Source organism: Pteronotus mesoamericanus, unplaced genomic scaffold (genome assembly GCF_021234165.1).
Source record: "Pteronotus mesoamericanus isolate MK-2021 breed Mesoamerican mustached bat unplaced genomic scaffold, CSHL_Meso_final contig_82, whole genome shotgun sequence".
Classification (NCBI taxonomy): domain Eukaryota; kingdom Metazoa; phylum Chordata; class Mammalia; order Chiroptera; family Mormoopidae; genus Pteronotus; species Pteronotus mesoamericanus.
Genome location: NW_026555265.1, coordinates 14,629,152 through 14,652,669, shown reverse-complemented (window position 1 = coordinate 14,652,669; position 23,518 = coordinate 14,629,152). Strand labels below are relative to the sequence as shown.

At 40.3% G+C, this 23,518-nt stretch overlaps 1 protein-coding gene across 2 annotated transcripts in view; it reads right to left on the bottom strand.

Moving 5' to 3' along the window:
- Positions 1-6,617: 6,617 nt before the first annotated feature.
- Positions 6,618-23,518, bottom strand: part of GYG1 (glycogenin 1) — a 33,370-nt gene continuing 16,469 nt past the window's right edge. For both annotated transcript variants that reach the window (XM_054585189.1, XM_054585190.1), the window contains exons 5-7: positions 22,854-22,980; positions 9,875-10,094; positions 6,618-7,481 (exon numbers count right to left, since the gene is read on the bottom strand). In XM_054585189.1, coding sequence (XP_054441164.1) covers positions 7,311-7,481; positions 9,875-10,094; positions 22,854-22,980 — 518 coding nt within the window. In that variant the 3' untranslated portion in view covers positions 6,618-7,310. The remainder of the gene's footprint in view (positions 7,482-9,874; positions 10,095-22,853; positions 22,981-23,518) is intronic.

The following is a 23,518-nucleotide window of genomic DNA, read 5'->3' as shown; positions in this document are numbered from 1 at the left end:
CCCCATAGGGATATGTTGATCCTGAGTACATCACAATATCTCAGTCATACTAGTAAAATATAAATACAAAAATATAAATATAAAAATATAAATACAAAAAATAGAAGTTTTGCCTCTTCTGGTACAATGAAACAACTGAAAAAAGAATGATTCTATACAGGCTTTAATATACAAAGTTTATACAGTAAGTTTTCACTTAACATTGTTGGTAGGTTTTGTGACTTTAAGCAACTGACATGTGAGAAGCAATTTTACCATAGGCTGATAAAAACAAGTTAGCTTCCCATACTCATCAATGTTATAATGAAATTACCTTCTGTATGTTGTGAAACTGAATCATGCCTAAGCGAAAACTTAAAACTTACCATAATTTCTCTCCATGGATTTTCTTGTTTGTTTGTTTGTTTGTTTGTTTATGAGAAGGGAAGGGAGGGAGAAAGAGAGGAAGAGAAACATTGATGTGAGAGAGGAACATTGAGCAGTTGCTGCTTGTCCAGGTTTGACTAAGACTGAAACTGCAATCCAGGCATGTGCTCTTAACCAGGGATCAAACCAGCAACCTTTCACTTTGTGGGACAATGCCCAACCAACTGAGCCACACTGATTAGGGCTCCATTTATTTTTATATTACAATTTCAGTATAATTGTGTAGCTTTGCATGGAAGAGTTCATACTTCACCTTAAAACGTATCCTTGGAGGTCAGGGAAGGAAAACCTTGTAAAAGCTTTGTAAAAAGTATTTCTCAAGTCTTTTTTCAAGACCACTGTCCTTATCTATTAAATACATAGCTAGTAAAATGGAAGTTTTCCATTATTAAATTGTGTTACTCCCCAGGTTTCTGGCATTTGTATTTCTAATCTTTGCCTGTTTCTCTAATCTTATTATCTGTTTTGACCATATACTTGTTTAATGCAGAGCTTTAATGGCTTTGGAATTGGAGCATACAAAAATGTGATTCAAAATCTTGCAGATTATCTTTCTTATTCTCTGATCATCTGCAAAATGAGGATAGTGTATATACATCATAGGATTGATAAAACATGCAAATACCTAATAAATACTGTCTTTCCTCTTTTTTTCTTAGATTATTTTTACTTAAAAGAGATTGAATTTCACTATCTGGAACTCTAATCAGTTATTAATGTACCCAAGTATAAAAGTAGACTGTAATCCATTTTTGTATTTGTAATAATAAGCAGAGAAAAAAAAAGCAAACCAAGGCAGACTATTTTAAGACAAGTCTTACTTAGCTTATGCCCCAAGTCTCAGCAACATTAAAAAGATAAACAGTACACAATTATATTTATAGATGTTATCTTTGTTTCCTTTATCACTCAAGAAGTTGAGACTGTCTTTAGTGAAAACTTCACTAATTAGAAGTTGAGTCCCCTGCTATGTACCAACCAACCACCTTACTTCTTCATACACCTTCTGCTACAAACCTGACTCCCTATTGTATTTAGTGTAAATGTTTCCTTAATGTATCAAGTTCTCAAATGTCATTGGGGTCAGAGTCCTTTGGAGTGCTTGCTAGTTACTTGGAGTGGAGATGCTATGCCCTCAACCCAAGACCTCATGAACCAGAATCTGTAGTGATTAGGCTCAAGAAACTGTACTTATAATTAAGTCGGTGTTTTCAGGAGCAGCAGGTGGAGACTCAGTTGCTCAAGCCCCTAATCTTCAATTACTCCTTTTCCTCACTCTTCACATCCAATCCATCAGCAACTTCATTGCCTTCACCCTGGTAAAGGTATGCTGGATTACCATTGTCTCCTCCCAAGACCACTACAATAAACTAACTGTTCTCATTAACTCTTGTCTTCATTCAAAATATATTCTGTCAGCTGCAAAACCACAGTGTTCTTAAAATGTAAGTCACAAAGATAAGACAATTAGATCACCTTTAACAGTAACTGCAATGGATTGAGACAAAAACTATTTTAAGCCCTGACTGGTGTGGCTCAATGGGTTGGGCATTGTTCCTCAAACTTAAAGTTTGCTGGTTCAATTCCCAGTCAGAACACATGCCCAGGTTGGGAGTGTGTGAGAGGTAACTGATCGATGTTTATCTCACACATCAATGTTTTTCTCCTTCTCTTACTTACTCCCTTCCCCTCTCTCTAAAAATAAATATAAAAAAATATTTAAAAACCTAAAAATCAAACTATATTAAAATCTATTAATTCAAAATCACCATGATTACCTTTGGAGAATGCTAGGAAACCAATTTCTCATTTTGTATACTTGGGAATGAAGGGAAAGAATCAAGCATTTATCCTACCATATATATACACACACACATATATACACACACAAGCACACACATATATACATTATCTACACATATACACATGTTTATATGTATGTATATGTACATATGTGTATAAAATCCTCAGGATAAACAAGTGATTATCTGAACCTTTGTGGGCACTTTATTCAGATGGTTCGTGATCTGAGAAGATGGTGGGTTTGTACCCTAACAGACCATCTTAAATTCCATTTTATTTATTAAAAATCATATTTATTCTATCACAGTTGTCTCAATTCCCCCCCCCTTTGCCCTCCTCCACCCATCCCACACCCTCCCCCACAGTCAATTCCCACTCTGTTGTCCATGTCCATGGGTCATTCATAGATGATGTTTGTTTAGTCCCTTCTCCTTCTTTCCACCATTGTCCTCCTTCCCCATCCCCTCTGGTCTTATATTCCATTTTAAAATGGCCCTTTTTATAAGAAGAACAAAATGTAGATAAGGGGTTTGGAATTCAGGGAAAAGCTAATTGGATTAAAAATACTGCAGCATTCTTGCCCTGGGTGGTGGTCTTTAGCTAGGCCCCAGGCAGTGGTCATCTCACTCTGGAGTACAATGGCTCAGATACCATCTTGATTGCTTGAGACTTTATGAGGCACAAAGGTGGAATTGCTTAGTCTCCTGGAGTCAAGGTGGGTAGTACCTTCAGTTTCTGAAACAATAGCTTTTCTGTGCATTGATTACTAAGCTTATTAGCTATTACCTGAAACTAAAATTTTTCCAACATTTGAGCCCCCCCATCACAATTACAGTTGTCCCATTTTTTCCTTCCCTTTATTTCCTTCCACCCTGCACCCCCCCTCGCTCCAGCATTACTCCCCTCCTGAGTTCATGCCCATGGGCTGTGCATGCTTTTTGGCTTCCTCATTTCCTATACTATTCTTAACCACCCATTTTGTGGCTACCAATTTTGCTTCTTATTCCCTGTACCATTTCCCCCATTCTTCCCTCTACCCCTCCCCACTGATAACCCTCCATGTGATCTCCATTTCTGTGATTCTGTTTCTGTTCGTTGGCTTAGTTTTTATTTTTTATTTTTAGGTTCAGCTGTTGATAGTTGAGTTTGTTGTTATTTCACTGATTATGGTTTTGATCTTCTTTTTCTTAGGTAAGTCCCTTTACCATTTCATATAAGGATTTGGTAATGATGAACTCCTTTAGCTTTACCTTACCTGGGAAGCACTTTAGCTGCCCTTCCATTCTAAGTGATAGCTTTGCTGGATAGAGTAATCTTGGATGTAGGTCCTTGCTTTTCATGACTTTGAATACTTCTTTCCAGCCCCATCTTGCCTGCAAGATTTCTTTTGAGAGATCAGCTTATAGGGTTATGAGAACTCCTTTGTAGGTAACTTTTTTTTTTCCCTCTTGCTGCTTTTAAGATTCTCTATCTTTAAATTTTGGCATTTCAATTATGATGTGTCTTGGTGTGGCCCTCCTTGGATCCAACTTCTTTGGGATTGTCTGATCTTCGTGGACTTGTATGTCTATTTCCTTTTCAAATTGGGGAAGTTTTCCTTCATTATTTTTTCAAATAAGCTTTCAATTTCTTGCTCTTCACTCTTCTCCTTCTGGCACCCCTGTGATTTGGATGTTGGAATGTTTAAAGTTGTCCCAGAGGTTCCTAAACCTCTCACTTTTTTGAATTGTTTCTTAATTCTGTTCCAGTTGAATGTTTGTTTTTTTCCTTTTGTTCCAAATCTTTGAGTCCGTTTCCTTCCCTTCACTGTTATTCTCTGAATGTTTTTATTTCACTTTGTATAGCCTTCATTTCTTCCTTTATTTTGTGACTATACTCCATAACCAAATTATTGATGAATGGAATTATGTTGAAATATTTCAGCTAATAAGTAATGTGTTACCATTTTGAAATCCCTAATGACATAATGTATCTAGGTAATGATCATCAACAGCAGTTCATATAAGGTAACCAGTGATTCTGAAGTAACTAATACCACTATGAAGTACTGCTAAAAGTCCTGGCCAGTGTGGCTCGGTTGGGTGTCCTCTTGCAAAGCAAAAGGTTGCTGTTGGATTCTCAGTCAGGACACATGCCTGGGTTGCAGGCCTGGTCCATGGTTGGGGCATGTGGAAGAGGCAACCGATCAGTTTCTCTCCCTCTTTCTCCCTATCTTCCCATCTCTTTTAATAAAACAACAAAAAAAGTACTGCTAAAAAACCACACCTTAATAGAATACAGGGAAACATGCTAAAATGCAATCAGCAAGATCCAGAATGTAGAAGACTATATGACAAATAATCTTGTTCCTATAAATAAATTGCAAAGACACAACAATGAACAAAAAGGGAGGGTAAGGAAACAATACTTTTATGATATATATCAACCAATTTTACTGGATGGGCCTTACTTGGATCCTGATAAAACAGAGTGAAAATAAAACAAGAAATGGAAACTTTGGAATAGGTTTTTTTTTTTGTTATTGAGATAATGTCCTGAAGTGGAATATGGAAATTTTTCATATGAAATTTCTTGTATTGGATTTGTTTCCAAATAGTCTGGTTGGGGGGTGGAGGAAGGGTTGGTGTGGGTACAGATGAAGTAATTGTTGAAGCTGAGTAATGGGGGTTCTTTACACTCGTGTGTGCACCTATAATTTCTATTTAAAAAAGATATAAATTACATGAATGAAATGTGAATCAATTGCTATTGAACTTAGAATAAAACCCAAAGCCCTACCCTGGCCTATGAAACCACCTCCTACCTCTCCATCCTCCTGGAAGCCTTCATGTCCACCAAGTTCTTACCTGCTCCAGGCCCTTGCTCACACTGTTCCCTTTTAAGGGAATATTCTTCCCTCCTCTCTGGTTATCTCAGTACCTCTCTTTCTGGCTTAATCATTATCTTATAGGTCTTTCCTGACCACCCCAAGATTGGATTTTTCCCTATTTAACATTGTCAGTGCACTTTAGCGTAATTTGTAATTGTTAGTTTTTTTGTCTCTTATTCCCCACTAGAAGGAACTGTATCTTGTACAGTCCTGTATTTCTAATGCCTGTCACATGTGTGATGATAGGTGCTCTATGCTTGTTGAATGAGTTATTCTGTGGTGCCTGTCTTAAATGTATATGTCAGCTCAAATTGTGTTTGATGTGAAACTAAAGTGACTGAATAAATACTTTTGTAGATCTTATTTCTAGAATAAGTTTGTGTTTCCTTGAAACCAGTTATCTTTGACCATTGGTATTGTGAAAACAACAGACCTAAAATGAACTTTGAAATTATACCTAGACTGTCCAGAAATGAAAACTCACTCATTTGTATGACTTGCAAATTATACTGTAATGAAGTTAATCTGTTTAGCCATATTTCTTTATGCATTGGATTCTCATTGGAAGAGCAGAGATCTTTGGACTAGGAGTATCTTGAGACATCCTTGGCGTACAGCAACTGACATATGAAGGCACTGAAATCTTTGGTAGTGCTTTATGTGCTTAAAGATCACAGCAACTCTTATAATTATAGCTTATTTTTTCTTCAGAAATAACTCAGTATTTTACAATTTTAGGTAATTCCACAGGTTCTTCTTGAGCTCTTGTGATAGGTAGGCCCCCCAGGTGGGCTCCAGTCATTCTTGCCTCCAGGATTCCATACCGCTGTATATTCATTTACACCTATATTGAATAGGGCTGACCTGTACAACCAACAGGATATTGTGGGAATAAAGAAGGGTGACTTTGAAGGTTAGGTCATAAGAGCCATTGCAAATTTCTGCTCAATTAAATCTCTGAAGTTTCTTCTTGTAATGGTCTTCTGTTTCCTTCAACAGAATGATTTCTGAATATTCACTTCAGTTTTAAAATGTCACTTTGCACCCTACCATTTCCTAGCTTGCCATCCTTGCAACTTGGAATCACTTGTACATTTAAGGAATATGCTTTAAACTTCTACCATTTATAAGTCATGGGTAAAATCACTAGAAGACAGTGGGGTCCAGTACTGTTTCTAACAGTCCAAAAAACTGTGTCTGTCCAGACTGACAATGAACCTATGATGACTTTCAGGTTATGACATTCTAAATCTGAACACTCATTTAATATGGAGATGCAGTGTGGGTGACAGGCTAGATAAATTTGATTTCATTTTGTCAGATCCATCCCCATCACTGGAGAACACTGCTTTTAATTATTCAGCTACCTGGAAACCACATTTTAAAGCACATATACCAGAATCAAGTTTTACACTGGTTTTAAAAACACTGACGCATGCTACAAATTATGAAAAATTCTCCAATACATTTTTTCAAGGGGAGTAGACATCCTTAATTAAATCAGACAACCAAGATGGCGATAAATCTTTATTTTTCATACAGGGTGCCATTGCAGGTACCATCAGGGAACACACTGCTGTGTTCAGCTATACAGAACTGAACAAAAGCATGTTAGCATGCTGCCTCACTGTACATGGAAAACTGGTGAACATCTTCAGACACTAAGACTAGAAAGAAATGTGTTAATGTCATTCGCTGAAATTTGTATGAATCACTCAGCAATGTTATTCCAGGCTGTCTTCACCTGAAAGGAGAAATGCAATCTCTCCGCAGCCCCTGGACAATTCTCAAATGCAGGTTTAGTGAAGGTACAAACAAGCAAGCATGAGAGAGATACCGAGTCCCATTCTGAAGGGAGACTGATTTGGCACCTGGCTCAACACATTTTAAAGAGCTGATATAGCCACCTTAATAGTTTAAGATTGAGTTTCCCTCACCACATAAGTTGGTAATTGGCATAACTGAGAATTTCTGAGACATTAACTGAATAAGCATAGGGTTAAAAAAAAAAAAAAAACAGAACACTGACCATTTAACAAAATAGCTACTTCTTAACTTCTGCCCAGTTCTCATCATTTGTCCTACAAAAACCCCTCATGTGATAAATTTTAGTAAAACCCTCTAGCAACTGTAACAGACCTAGCTCTAGATACTAAGTATCAGAAAAAAGTGCCTGTGAAGTGTGTGTGTCCACAGAAAAATGGCAGTGTTGCTACTGGAGGTAAGTGTCAAGTTTCCTCTTGATGTTGTCAAAGGAATCTGCTCCCATGTAGTCGGCCTGGCCTTGTTCCCACCTCTCCTTCCGTTCTTCTGAGGATACAAAAGGCTGTGCTGTAGGGGTCTCCCCAAGGGACAGATGTGATATGGCACCTGACACATCTTCCTAGAAAAGAGAGCATAACCAGAGACTCCTTGAGAGCTGAAAATCAGACTGTTTTACAGAATGCAATAAATTGAAGAAGGTGAGAAAGCCAGGGTGAATTGTCATGCAAAGTAGCAAAAACTGAAAAGTATTACATGAAACAACAACAACAAAAAAGACAGAAATAACAGGGGTCATATGATTTTTTTTCCTAACGAAATGAAGACTTCTCGACTGAGTGAAAACATTGGGAGAACAAATTAATTAGGGTTAATGTTTAAGTTCTGCATACCTTTCTACAGAAGCCACAAGAGAAAGCCAGTGTATAGACCAAGTCTGAAAGCTGCGAACAGTTCATTAGAAAGTGTAAGACAGATGGACGAGGGAACACAAGTCTCATGATAAATTCTCAATCTGTGTGGGCTCAGAAAGGTTGAGAACTTAAACGAAATGATACTTTAGAAGCTAAGCTTCAGAAAGAACCTAACCAGAGAGCCACACCACCTATACGACTTGTCACATTATAAAAGCGAGAGCTAAATGGTTTGAGACCATGCATTAAACTCATCTGCCTAGTCAAGTTTTTTACCACATAGCCTCTATTCTTGTAGTTTCTGCTAATTTCATTAGCTTAGTTTTGAACTGTTTTAATTCCCTTCTTCACCTTTCTTGAAGGTTCATTATTCTCAGTCCTTGGGTTGTAGGAGGAACAAAGTGAATGTATAGGAAATGGAGCAAACCTATTCTACCTTAGATTCTCATTACATATGGATACACAACTAACTTCAACTGTACCATAAAGGCATATCAAAGCTATCTTCCCAAAAGATTTGAGGTGAGAAGGTACTGGGAATCTTAGCAGATAAAAAGGCAGATGACTACATTAAGTATTGCTTTTGACATAAAATGGCAGAATAAAATTTCTGACTACCTATTGTGTGTGTGTGTGTGTGTGTGTGTGTGTGTGTGTGTGTGTGTGTGTGTATGCATTTAAATATACTGGAGCTCCGAGGTATTTGGGTGGATTCCATGGGACTGAATTACAGCTAAGACAATATTAGTTCTTCCTTTGGGTTGGCCCTGCGTTTGCCTCCAACTTGCAATGGGAATGATTTAGGAAGGCTCTTCCAGAGTTCTCTGCTCACAATATTTTTCATAAGGATATGTCTCTCAGACCTGGATTTGAGTCCCAGTTCTGCTACTTGACTAGTCTGTTACAAAACTAAGAAAAGTTAATATAATTCTTTAAGCCTCAGTTCATCTTAATATCTAAAAAGGGAATATTAGCAATAATTCTTGATAGACACTTTAAGGGTTAAATAAAAAAAGGCTAACTTTTCTTAAGTACTTACTATATGTCAGACAATGTTCCAAGTACTGTGCAAGTGTTATTTCATGATCCATATAAAGAAATTAGAGTAAGAATGTGTGTTATTTTCCCCTTTCTCCTTTTCATGTTTTGTTACAAGTGCTAATAAGTGAAATGCCTAAAATCTATACCAGAGCAAAGAGAAGTATCTCTTATACCCTTACAGTCCCTTTTAGCATGGCAATTAACGGATCAGTTAGACACGATTATAGTTCACCCATTCAGTTGTATTCTCTATAGCTTAAGATGTAACAAAGATTTAAATAAAAAAGTTATTGAATATATTGGAGTGACATAGGTTAATAGATGTATATAGGTCACAGGTGTACAACTCTACAACACATCATCTGTATACTGTATTGTGTGTTCGCCACCTGAAGTTAAGTCTCCTGTCATCATTTGTCCCCCTTTTACCATCTTCTACCTCCCAAAAGCTTAATTTCTTATCCTTTTCCAATTCTTCCAAAAGAACAAACTTCAGAGGAAGACCTTTAAAGTCAGAAATCATGCTAAGCAGTTTTTTACTGTACATGTTAATATGTCATCTTCTTCCTACAAGATTTCTTTTTTCAAGATCTTACATAACCATATAGGAGTACAAACATGGCAAATCAAGATAATCCTAGGAAAGTATTCGTTTATATGCTCATGTTGTAATTTTCAATGGAAAATTCATTTTTCTGAGCAGATAGCAAAAACAAAATAGGCATATTTAAATGTCTCCAGTTTTTAAACATGAAATGTGGCATTCTTTATTTTTATGAACCACTGTTTTAGAAATTATCTCAGGACAATGGGTTAAAAATTTAATAGTTACAATGTGTGGATATAGTAAAACTTCTAAACCCCTTCTTTTGCTCTCAGATCTAAGGAAATTTGCCACAAACTCTACTTCTGCTTTAGTCTTTGCTGATTACATTTCTCCCTTCTAAGATGGACATTGTTTTCTAGCCACAAAATCTTATTTTGTCATTTGAGATACCACCAAATACTCCACATCTATGGGTATACATTAAAGTACCTGAAAGGACAAAACAGCACCTACCACATTTAGGTAAGACTGGGTGTCTTTGACAAGGCCGAACTGTTGGAGCAGAGGTAGCACATTGGTGGTGAAGATGTCCCACCACAGGCTGAGGAACTCTGGGTGAGTCATGGTGGGATCATGGGACTCACTTTTGACACTTTTTGTTTTAGCATCATAAGTATAATTCCATGGTTTGATTCGTCCCAGAAAATGCACAACTTTGGCATTTGCACCAAACCTGCCAAATGAACACAAGTTGAAAGGGTTAATTAGATTTTGAGTACTAACAAGAACATAAGCAGCACTTTTGTTTTGTAGGCTTAACGGTGCACCTTCCATCCTGCAGTGGCGGTTGGAAAGGAAACTGAGTTCCCTGAAAAATTTTTAGACATGCTTTTTAAATTATTTAACTGTACCCTGGCTGAGTGGCTCAGTTGGTTAGAGCGTTGTCCTGTGCAAGAAAAAGTTGTAGGTTCAATCCCCAGGCAGGGCATGTATAGGAAGCAACCTATCGATGTTTCTCTCTCACATTGATGTTTCTTTTGCTCTCCCTTTCTTTCTCTCTCTAAAAAATAAAAAAATGCATCCTTGGATCAGAATTTAAAGAAATAAATTATTCAATTGTATATTAAATATACATAAAAATTCAAAAGTTGAGTGGATTAGTGCAACAACCAAAACATTAACTCACTGTGGCCAGCAAAGGTACAACCACTTAGAAAACCACTTGACATTACCTACTCAAGTTGAAAATGCCCACGCTCTACAACCTGGAAACTCAGCTCCTGAACACGTACCCTAAGGAAATTCTCACGTATGTGTAGGAGGAGACATATCCAAAATGTTCACAGCAGCAGCACTGCTGGAAATAGGTGTGAACTGGAAACAACTCAATGACTGTACATGTTAGGTGAGAGTGCTGTTAAGCAAGCGTCTACTCCTTTCCCAGTCTCCATGAGGGAGCATGTTTTCCTGCCCCGCTGGTGTTGGGCATTGTCACATGACTTGCTTTGGCCAACTGAATGTGAGCAGAAGTGACGGTGCATCTTAAAAGAGGTTGTGTTTTTTTGTTGTTGTTCACGCTCTCTGAGAAGCTTTAAGTTCTGCCAGCAGAAGAACACGGCCTGGGCTGCCTGCTGGCTCCAGAAGAATGAGATTCATGAGATTCATGAACAGAGGTGGGTCAAACCTGCGGCCTGGCTCCAAGCCCAGCTGAGATGGTCAGAGCTGTCCAAGCCTATATGCCAACACGTGAGCAAGAGATACGTGCTTGTTGAATGTCACTGAGGTTTTATGGTTATTTATCCATTTTATTTTTATTCAATAAATATTTATCGAGTATCAGTTCATTAAGTATTCCCACTTTATAAATGCTCTTGTGACTTTTTAGGTTTCCATCATTCCCCCGCCCCCCGCCCTGGAAACAGACCGCATTCTAGTGGATTTAAAGGGGAGAGTTGGGAGGGGAGACTCACATATCTTCATTTCTTTCCCTTTCTCTCTTGGGGAAAAAAAAAATCAGCTAAAGATTATTTTCTCTCATGCAATTGCAAAAGCATTCCTTCACTTTAAACGGCTCTCTGTGCCTGTCCTATGTAAAAAAGTCCAAATTACATGACTTGGTCCTTCACATTATATTTTTTTAAAAGGACAACTTCTGGTATATTCATATCATGGAATACAATATAGTAGTGACAATGAATGAACTATATAGCTACACATATTATGTAGCAAATGAATTTTTAAATTATGCTGTTAAAAAATACATACAAATTCAAATATGCATATAGACACACTTATACAAAACAAAACCAAACAAACCAAAAACGTACCATTATAAGACTAGAAAACTATAATCAATATAAATTTCATGATATTGGTTCTCTCTGATAGAGAGGGAGGCTGGGAAGGGGAAGGGACAAAAAGGAGCTTGTAAGGTGCTGCTTGTGTTCCATTCTTAATTTGGGTGGTGGCTAGTTTTAAAAACTGCACTTTTGTATCTTTCTCTTTGGTACAAACACTATATTTCACAATAATATCTTAAAAAGAATAAGAGTTAAGAGTAGTCTTGTTCTGGTTTGGAGGAAATCTATGCACATAAAACCAAATAATAATAACCGTGAACACAACAAGAGCCAAAAGGGAGGGAGCAGTGAGGGCTCCAGCAATTCAGAGGCAGGGAGGTCACTGAAAGCCAGGTGCACTGGGCAGGAGGTGCTGAGAGAGTGGACATGACCCTAAAGTCTGTCCAACAGATCGCCGCTGGGTGATAATACAGGGAATTGCAGCTAGAGATGGCAGCTAAGAGGCGTGTGGGTGTGTCAGACCAGGTGTCCTCCCACTAGAACCAAGAAGGGAGCTTTGACAGCGAAAGGTAAAACGGGACAGATCCTTGAGTGCTGGGCTCCAGTGTTAGATTTTAGTGCATTTATTGGTCAAAATAATGCACGCTCTCTTCATGTAACCTTTCCTATCTTCTAAAGGCTTTTATTTATTTTTTTAAATGTCAGAGACCTGTTATATAGCTATCATTATCTGAGACTTTACTATGTTCGGGGCCCAAATTATTTAAGGACATGACTGGGAATAATAGTTCTGCAAGGTAGATTTTACTGATGTATGAAATGGAGGTTCCTAGAGGCTGAGTTGCCTAGAGCCATTCGGCTATTATGTGGCAGGAACGGCATTTGGCACAGTTTGGCCCCTCTTAAGCCTGAGCTCTTACCATCCTACCATGCTGCCATTCCAAAACTATGTAAGAAAAATAGAGCCTATTGTAAATTTTCTTCTAAGGGTGTCCTGCCCACAGTGCATCTCTTCTGAAAATGAAGTGGATACCTGATATCCCCAAGCTAACTATTTCATACACACAGTATATTTTACACACACACACACACATACACACACACACTCACACAAGTACTCACAATTTTATCCTTAAAAGAATACAAATGACAATGCTCAGATCTGTTATGTGTAAGGCACTAGGCTCACTGCGTGGTCCCAGAGGTTTTTGTCCAAACAGGGAGATGAGTGATGCAATAAAAATAATAAACAACAGCACAAGTGAGGCAACAACTCCGAGCTCCCAGGGCAGTGCTGACATTATGGACTATGGAAATTCCAAAGCACTTAGTGCAGGTGGGGATTTACAGAAGGGGCTTTGTGTAGGAAATGGGACCCGGACAAGGCCTAGGAAAGATGGGCAGGAATCAGATAACTGTCTTCAGCAGATGTCCCAGTAATGATGGGGGAAACCCATCACAGCACAGGTGACAGAGGAGGTGCCCCCTCCACCTTCTCAGTCACTCACTCCCCCTGACTCAGTCTTCAGGCTGAGAATGAGAGCCTTTGTCTGCTCCTCCTACCTGAACTGACAAGTCAGTCCAGACCGCTGATTTGCTTAGACCTATATAAATGTCATACATAGTCATTACGTGAGGTAGAAATACTAATTAAAACATGAATATAGAATGAACTCTATTCCTTTCTAACCTGCTCTTTTGATACTCTGCAAATAATTAGGCTGTAGTGACAGTAATAGCTAATGTACAGCATGGGGCAAAAGTAAGTTTACAGTTGTTTGTATGAAAAATAATACAATAATTAATAAATAATAATATATGAATAAACTGTTTTGCAGACTCACGACTGTAAACCTGTTTTTGCCCGACCCTGTACAATGAATATTCACCTGTGCCAGGCACTGGTTAACATCTGCATTGACTTATCTCAGTGAATGTCCAGAACAACTATGTGAGGAAACCAAAGGATGAAGAGGTTAAATAACTCATCTGGGATCTCATGGCTGGTGAGTGACAGAGCTAGGATCCAACCGAGGCTGTCTGGCTCCAAAGCAAAGGTTCTTAACCGTAACTAGGCTATTATAAGACACTCTCAGAATTATAAGGAATATCTGAGAATGGCATTTGTCACTCCATGAATTAACTCCCCGCCTTTATGTGGTCAATGTGCAAGCTGGAAAAAGTATGCCTAATGAATCCTGAAAATACTCCAAGTATAAGACAATGGATACAGCAATAGAGAATAACCAACAGGAAAGAAAGCTACAAAGAAATCAACTTAGCACAGTTCTCAGAAGGGTGCAATTTATATAAAGTTTAGAGAAAAGCGGGGAGAAAGAACAAGAACTCGATGGTCCCTCTCAGGACCAGTGTACAGCCCTTAAGTAGATTGCAGGACCACATCTAAGGGTCTCTCCAGCACCTCACTCTCTGAATTGGGCCTTCAGAGCTCAGGCAGAAGGCACAATGGTCCAAACCCCCCTCCCCAGAACACTGCTGAAATAGTGCCAATGCTTGCACAGCGAGACTGCCTGGCCTCTGCGGGAGGCAGGACTGAACACCGCAGCCTAAGGCTCCATCTGTATCCCCAGGTGGTTTAGGGGCTTTTCCGCCACCTCCCTGAATACCAGCTTCATGCTGATCAGATACCTCCTCCTGTGGCCCAGTCGTCCCCTTGTATGTCAAAAGGAACACCATCTGGGGACAGCCACATTTCACTGTGGCGCAGGCCTGGGCTCCACCTTCATGAATCCAAGGTCTTCAAGTGCTTCTTTAATGCTAAGTCAGCGTTACCCACTGTGGCCACTGGGAGGATCCTTCTACACCCATTCTTTACCCTAACAATGTGAAAAACTGTGTCCACGGGATAGTCCTTTCATAGACAGGGCAGGCTTGGTTTTAAGAAAGTTTTTGATAAGCCTGTTTGATGTAGAAACTAAGACCTAACGGGGTCCTAAAATTCCCTGCTGGCTAGTAAGATGGGGGAATGTGGGAGGGACAAGAGGTGAGCAGGACTGTGGAAGGCTGCACAGTGAGATGTATCCTCTGAAGAGCTACACAAATTTCAGCAACACAGTGAATCACAAAGTGCATGATGTGAGTAGGTTTTTTGAAAAAACTGATTGGGGTCAGGTTATTGTGGGGCAGGCCAGAAAGAGCTCATGAAAATTTAGGGGTGTGATGGCAGAGAGGTGCGTGACACAGGAAGAAGGAAGGTGCTGGGACATACAGAAATCACAGGCCAGCCTCAGGTGTTCTGGTTTCAGCCTATGTCAGGCTTATTTCTGTATAGTAAGAGCCAGGAACTCTTTATTCAGGAATGGAGATATTATTGTCACACAGGTACAGGTTTAAGGAAACAAATAGGGGTCGGAGGAAAACAAGTTTGAGAGCAAGGACTCCCATGAAAAGGGCCTGGGAGAATCGCTGAATGTGGACGGTCTGAGCCGCCCAATCAGGGCCTTTGAGGGTGAGAGGAGTACGGAAGGGTGAGAAGACAGCTGCTAAATGGGAAACAGGGGCTCAGGAAGGTGGGAGGGAAGGGAAGACAGTCTGTGAAGTTCTGGTGGTCATCACAGGGCATTCCTGGAAATCATCTAGGGCTGCCCTGGGCACGATGTGAGGGGGACTACTAGGCCTAACACTGGCAGCCTCATATGAAGATTTATGGGTTACAGAGTTAAAACTATATAACTATGTATTAACTGTACAAATAGAACAGTGCTTCTTTACACCGCAAAGGAGCCTGAAGGGCTGGCTCTATTAGCTTTCATAATAAGATACTTTGCAAAAATGATGAGCAAAAAGTCTCAAATGCTGTTTTGTATCTAGAATTTCAATTAACCTAGATATGAATTGCATGTAATCATTTATTTAATATTTATTTTTTATTGTATTTTCTTCTATTACCATTTATCCCCCTTATACTTTCTTCCACCTCCACCCACCCCTCATGTAATCATTTGTATGTCTCAGTTGTGTTGCTTGTTGTGATTAAAAAATCATTTGCTCATATTTTAATAAATTAATTTATTTTTCAGTCATTATGAAAATTCAAAATAAAGTAATAGCACAGACCATGAGTATAAGAGGAAATTACTTCTTACTTAAAAGAATATTTTAGCCTAACTGCAAATTTGGGAGTGTTCCTTATAGAAGGGTAACACATGATATTTTTCTGGTATTCTATCACCAAAGGCAACAATCAGTACCTGTGGAAATTTATGTTGCCTGGTTAAAGGCAAAATAACAGGTGATTAAGAAGGGGAAATGTTGATGGCAGAAGGTAAACTCAACTAATCTCGGCTCAGAACAAGGATAACCAGAAAATTCACTGACTCACTGCCTGATTTATCCACCAAAATACCAGCCAGGAACAATAAAAATAAAGCTGGGAACATATCACAATTGTCCCTAAATCATTGAGAGCCATTCATTCTGACGCAGTAATGGGGATTTGTCTCAGCTTGCATACATCTCTTAAAATAAGCATTCTAATTTTAACCAGCTAGGATCTCAAGAGATATCCAGATCACAAGACATAGTCTGAAACCATGCCAGCAATAATACTGCTTATGTTAGCTGTTAAAATAATCCCAGTGACCTGATGTTACCAAAAGACCAGATAGAATGTTTATGACTAGTTTAGCAGTTGACAAATGTAGTTTGTAACGTGTGGACGAGACTGCAGAACTGTTCAGAACAAAACGGGAACTAACCCATGACAGTGCACATAGAAGCAATTCTATGTGAAGCTCTGTATGTGCAACGTTCAGTTAGGTACCAAGAAAGAGAAACAACCCTGCTGGTGCACCCCGCTTTGGGAAGTGTGGCGGCAAGGTATGCCATCCTGCGCCCACTGCAATGACACGTGTCTCTGGTCCCTGGCCACTATTGTACCTTCTGACACTGACTTTCACAGACCCTTCCCCACAACCAATGAGCCACCTCTTCTCTCTCATCAAAAAACTCCTCCTCTCACCCACTCACAGTCTGAATCAAGAGTCATAAACGCAAGTGCCCAAGGAGTGGGCTGGCAGTGTTGAGAAGCGGACCTGCTGGGGTGGGGACTGGGGACCACGAGTGAGTGCATGTCCCATCACCAGAAAACAGCTACTTTTGAGCAAACAACTGTGGTTACCAGGTACACACCCAATTTTGCCTTGCCTTCCAAACTAAATAACCTTCCCAATCATGCCCTAAAAGTCAGAACAACATCAGAATTCATACTCAGCCTTAATAACCTAGAACCCTAGACTAGGACCTAGTTATCTACACCACCTAGCAGTTGGCCTCTCTTCACAAAGAAGGCCAGGGAAAGCCCCACAAAGCCAGGCCACCAGGAAGACTTTCCTGGGTGTAGCATGTCATTTTTAGTCCTGCCTGGGTAATTTCTTGATGATTCATTCATTCGTTCATTCTTTCATTTAACAATACACTACCTTCCTTCATGGTACTGTCCCAGCTCTCACCCGAAGCCGACCTCTCCACTGTGAAGGACATGTCCCTTTCACCTACTCACGGACATCACTCCAGCAAGTCTCCCTTCAGTTTTCTGCATTATTAGTGTCCTCTCTCTCCCTCCTTGATCATTCTGATCAATATACAAGTATGCTGTAACTTCTCTCAACTTTACGAAGCCACTACCGCTCTCTCTGGATCCCACAGCCCCATCCAGCTACCAACCCATTTCTCTGCTCCCTTTTAAAGCCAATGCTTCAGAAAAGTTGTCTATATTTAGGGTCTCCAGTTCTCCATTCTCTTGGACTAGCTTCAGCTGGGCTTTCTCCTCCACCCCTCCATCAGATGTGCTCCTGCCGAAGTCACCAGTGACCACCACATTCTAGGTCCAATGCCAGGTCTCAGTTGTCTTTTATCTGACCTTTCACAAGCGTCTGACACAGATGGGTCACACCACTCCTCCTTCAAAGGTTTTCTTTGAGTGGCTGGTGTGACAGCTCACTTTGCTGGGCTTCTTCCTGCTGTGCTGCTCTGATTCTTGTCCCCGCTCCTCCTCACTTTCCTGCCTCAGGGCTCAGTCTTCAGGAATCTTTTCTATCATAATCACTCTCCTGGTTACATCACCTTGTCTTATGGCTAAAAATATCACTTATATGCTGACAACTCCTATAGTTATGCCTCGCCAGACCTCTCTTTAACTCCCAAAACTTAAATCTATACTTACTCCACATTTTCACTAGCATGTTCAGTACGCACCTTCAACTTAACATACCCCAAACTTAATGCACTCAATACATCTCTAGCAATCCCTGCTCCCACAAATCTGCTTCACCCAGTCTGTCCCATCTCAGAAATGGCAACTCCTTTATTCCAGTTGCCTAGGCCCCAAACCTGTAACAGTCATCTTTGACATCTTTCTCCACATCCCGCTGAATATCTGACTTTTTCATAAGAAGTTGGAAATCTGGGTTTCATATGAAATTCTCTAATTTTTAAGCATTGACAACTTGGGGGGGGGGAAACTATGTAAGAGAGACAAAATATCGGTGGGACAAACAGTCTGCAGCTCACCAGTTTAAGAGCTGTAAGGAGGGTACGTCCTACACTCAACCCCATGAACTCCCCCCCCTATAGATGGCATTTCTTAACCAGACTCCTGCCCATGAGGTATCACTCCTTGGGCCCATTCTGCCTACTGTCAGAGCAGCCTCTAAAGGCCAGGCCGCGTCTGATGTGGGAAGTCTTCCTTGGTGATGAGGCAGCAGTAAGAGTTGAAGACAAATACGTGAAAGCGACAAAAACCTAAAAATGAAGTCAGAATGACCAGATAGCCATGCTGAGTAATGGAACACCTGGGGCCTGACAAACATCACTAATGCCCTGAAAGGAGAAACAGGGCATCCATGCAATAACCACGTGATTCTTCTTCAACAACCAAACCATGATGGACAGTGCCACGTGACCTACACGGAACTGCACATGGAAGCAGTTGCTAGGGTGATCAGGCTACAGCTCCCACATTCATCTTTGCGGGCCCCAGTGAGCAGAATGTGTGGTACCCTCTACATGCTCCAGGCCTGCAGACAAAATCAATAGGTGAGTGGACCAACAAATGGCTGAAAAAAATAGGAAAGATCCAAACGACAACACCTCAGGGTTTTAGGTAAGGAGGCTGGAGTGTGAAAAGAACTGAAAGACTATGGCTTCCGTGACAGCAGTCATGAGGAGGACTGGAGCCAAGGGCATCTCAGGGGTCAAACACCCAGCTGAATCGGAAATACATGAAAACAAGAATTTACTACACTGCTGGTTCAATCTCATTTTTGGAAAATACTGGCTTTAAAGAGGTTTGATAAAATCTTAGTGAATAAGCCACATTCCTGAAAAAAGAAATAATGGATGTAAATATCCTCAGGAGGGTGAAAGCAGTGAATGATGGAAAGAAGTCTTAGGTTTCTAGACGCAGTTTCTGAGGGTTGGCCAGGCCAGGTCACACCTCAGATCACATCTCAAGTAAAAGGGGAAAGTAAAATGTTTATTTGGAAATTATTTGGTATATCAAGCTTTATCGTTAATCAATTTGACCAATTAATTTGTGTGGTAGTTTGAAGCAATGCCAGAGAATTCTTTATCTTTGCTTCAGGCCCATTTTTATATAGCACAATATGACATACGCAGCTTTTTGCTAGTAGATATAATAGCGCACTAAAATGGAACTAAATGAATAATTTCAGAAAGACTAATGAGATTTTTGTCTAGTGCTATGCACAATTCAAATTCTATGCTACAGAAACAAAATAAATAGGCCGTCCAAATGGAGAAAATGTAAAAGAAACTAATGTTTACCAAAAGCCTGCTATTTCTCAAATACTATGCTAGACACTTTCAGAAATACTGTTTCACTAAGAAATATATTTATGAAATTGTTTCTCAATGCATACATTATAAATTAACTTAAAAATTACTAAACCAAGCAATTTTGTTCTCAAATTAGGCTATGTTAAAGAGGATCTTCTGTTACAGAAAATATTACTAATTTTGTTTTTTAGAGGCTATGTTTGAAAAGTCATTCAAAGTGTTAAAACTGTTTCTTTTATGTTCTGTTCCACCCAAATGGTATGTAAAGAAAAGTATTAGATATGCTACTTTCATGGATTAAATTCATTTAAGTTTGTGTCATATTAGGCTATCCTCTAGCAGAAACTTCATAGAATAGCAAGGCTACACTGTTCTCAGGTATCCAAAGCTCTAAGATGCTGAGGCTTCTAAATATTGCCATGGTGATCTCATGACACATAGCAGCTTAGAGTTAGTAAGACAAAGTCTCTGCTCCTTCCTCCATGAAGCCCACGTTGCTCTAAACCACTCCATGCTTTGTCATTCTACCTGCCATCACTCATGCTGTCATACAGGAAGGCCAGCAAACCACAGCCACTTAGTCCTGGAGGCCACCAAGGTTATTCTGAGCCCAGCAGTGGGGTTTTGAATTCATGCTGAGCTCCGAGAGGCCCACAGAGCTCTTTGTGAAGTATCTATAATGGCCTGAATGTTCAGGATAGTCTCTTTTAGCTTAAAAGATTTGGACCACAATTTTACATCAACTTGAAACAAAGAAGAAATGTAACTATCTGCCTTTTTAGCCCTCCCTAATTGTAAGAAAAAAATGTCTCTAGAGATGATCTCTCCGAATACACACACGTGCAAAAACACCCACCAAAAGCCTTCTGGCCATGGGAGGGAAGATGAGTTCTCTGATCTGGTTTCAACATCCCTAAATAGGCAGCAATGGGGTGAGAGAAGGCATCATTTTGAGCAGTCCTATCACAGAAATGTGGAGCTGACCCCCCACAAGGGTGAGCTGCACAGACGCAGCATTAACTCCTGTCAGTCCACAGGCCAATTGACGTCTGGCTAATGGATGGAGTTGCTCCCAATTTCTCCAGTGAGTCATATACCCTATGATTATGCCAATAAACTAAGGAGATTTCCAAAATTAGCACTCATTTGTTGAGCCAGGAAGACGGAACCATCCTAACCATTTTGGTAATTTAGATCTCAAACTATTTTGCTGAGAAATTCATTAAAAGGATTTAAAAAAAAAAAAAAAGACAACAACAACTGGGTTCCCACGAGAGAGGCCAGGATTCTAGCCAACAAGTTTATCTTCCCTTCAAAAACTTAACTCTGCTCCACCTGCTTGTTTGTCTTTGCTAAAAGAAAATAAATGCAAGCAGTGTCTGTGAGACCCAGGCTATCATTGAAATGTACAATGTGTTCAATTTTAGTAGTAAAGTGAAAATTAGATGGACTCCAAATGAACCATAGGGGAAATAGTAACTAGGCACTGGGGGCCACATTACATGAAAACCACAAATCCTTAAATGCTAGGATGGCCCTGTTTGAGAAGCAAGACCAACTGGGAGGATGGCAGATTCACACGTCCTCAACATACTCATCCCGGGACACATGCTCACTTTGCAGAACTCAGTGGAACTGCTCAGACTATTGATGACGCTTTCTTCTTTGCACTCTCGTCATTTTGCTTGCTTAGCTGAATCTAGTCAAATTAAGTAACTGCCTTATTAAAGACAAATTCAGTTCTAGGGGGTTAGCTATCATGGTTTGCAAGGAACACTGTTCAAACTTGCACAGTTGTGAGGCAGTAAGGATTAAAGAGAGTAAGACTCACAGTTTGAAGCAAGACTGGTTTGCACTTTATAAGGCCAAGGACTAAGAGGCAAATAATGCTGCTTCTATTCTGTCCCTTGATAGTGACTCCTGTTCTGTTTGCTTTACTTAAACCACAGCTGGTATATTTTGAGAGTCTGCCTGTTTTGTGCTAGAAAGGGAAGAGAATCAAGAGGTTGTAATATGTTGCAGACATATGCCAAGAATAGTTAGGGAGGAAAGAACACAAGATACTTACTTATAATCCTTATCTGGGGGATGTGACAGAGGCTGCCCAGAAAAAAACAGAAAAGGAAACATTTCTGCCACAAAAAATCCAGACATGCTCATTACTGTGGTGTAAGACTTACAGAGAAGACCTTGGATAATGAAATACGAGGCGTGAAAGGCCCTTTGTTTTTGCTCACTGAGGAATGCCCATGTGGGACACACGTTGGAGAGCCAAGCCCAACTCAATGAAGAGCTTTGCTGCTCACGGCTGTGTCTCAGGATCAACCTGACAGCTTGGCCTCTGCTCAGGAAACCTGAATCATCTTCTTGGTTTGACACAAATGAGCCAGAGGATGAAGAAAAGGGCCCAGGCACTCACAGTGAGACAGCATTGCAACTTGGCTGTACTGGCTGATGAATTAGAACAGCCCAGGGGCAGTGCCAAACAAGCACGTTGCCAATAACAACCGCTGTCCACTGAGCACTTTATTGTACTGTATAAACTCCATCCTCATGACAACCCCTCGAGGTGGCTTTCCTTTGTCTCCTTGTTTTGCATGTGGGAAAATGAGACACAGTGACAGTCATATAGCAGGTTAACAGCAGAGTGAGGCCATGCGCCCCAGCTTTCTGGCTTCAGAGATTGCCCTTATGCTGTTCCACCTCTCAAATAGAAAGGACTAATAACCTAGTGTTTACTGATTGCTAAAGGCAGGCCAGGCCCTGTTCTAACCACTTCACGTGACTACCTCTCTTAAGGTTCACCGTAACTTTTGTGAGATACGGAGGTAGAGAAGTCCCAACTTCTACTGAATTACAAGTTCAGTAACTAGTAACCATCCAGGAAGAGGCTACTCCAGGATGTGAACTGAGGGAGTCCAGCACCACAGCCCCTGCTCGTGACGCCCGCTGCACTGCTGCCAGCATCTTGCTTACTCCGCCCCCTCCACCACATGCAGGAAGCTCTTAACACCCTCATTTACAGCTGAGGAAACTGAAACTCAGACGTTAGTTTGAGGCAGAAGCTGGGTCTCTACCCAGTCTATGTTCTTGACCATGATGTACAGAGGTTCTCTAAGAGGTCCATGCACCCCAGGAACTGACAGGACCCTTTTTCCATACGGTAGCCAAGTGCTCTCAAGATCACTCTAAGCACAAAGTGATTGATCACATCAAGGTCTCACCCCATCATAGCCATGTTTCTTGCAACAGAAAGACTTTCCTCAAAGTTTTCTACCTGCTACTACCCTCAGACTGACAATGCACCTTCCAAATCTTAAACCCACTCCCCAGCCCTCACCATTCCCAACAACAGTTAAACTACTTCTACTTACGCTTTAAATGCTGGGAGGTAGGAGTATATAGAAATGCTGCTTAGGTTATAAATAAATGGCAGGTGTTTTCTGATATCTGTTGTTGCCCAGCTGCTAAAAAACATGTTCAGTAAACCCTGGTCCCCACCTGGAAAAACAAAACAAAAAAAAATATTAAAATCACAGACTTCCAATAATTTTATAGGAATATACACCTAGACCTTTAAAAACAGGGACTAATTCTGTATTTTTTTTTAAAAGATTTTATTTATTTTTAGAGAGAGGGGAAGGGAGGGAGAAAAAGGGGCACAGGAACATCAATGTGCAGTTGCCTCTCGTGCATCCCCCACCAGGCACCTGGCCTGCAACCCAGGCATGTGCCCTGACTGGGAATCGAACTGGTGACCCTTTGCTTGGCAGTCCAGTGCTCAATCCATTGAGCCACACCAGCCAGGGCACTAATTCCATTTTTAAAACAAGAAATTCCATGTTAAACCTACTAAGGACATTTTAGGGGTGGCCACTAAGTTAATTCATTAATTCAACAAATATTTACTGAGCAGCTACTATGTGCCAGATGCTGCACCAGGCACTGGAGAGTAAATGGTTGAGAGAGACATGGTCATCATCTCAACCAGGGTGAGGAGGGATGGAGGTTGGAAGTGATACCAGCAAACCAAGAATCA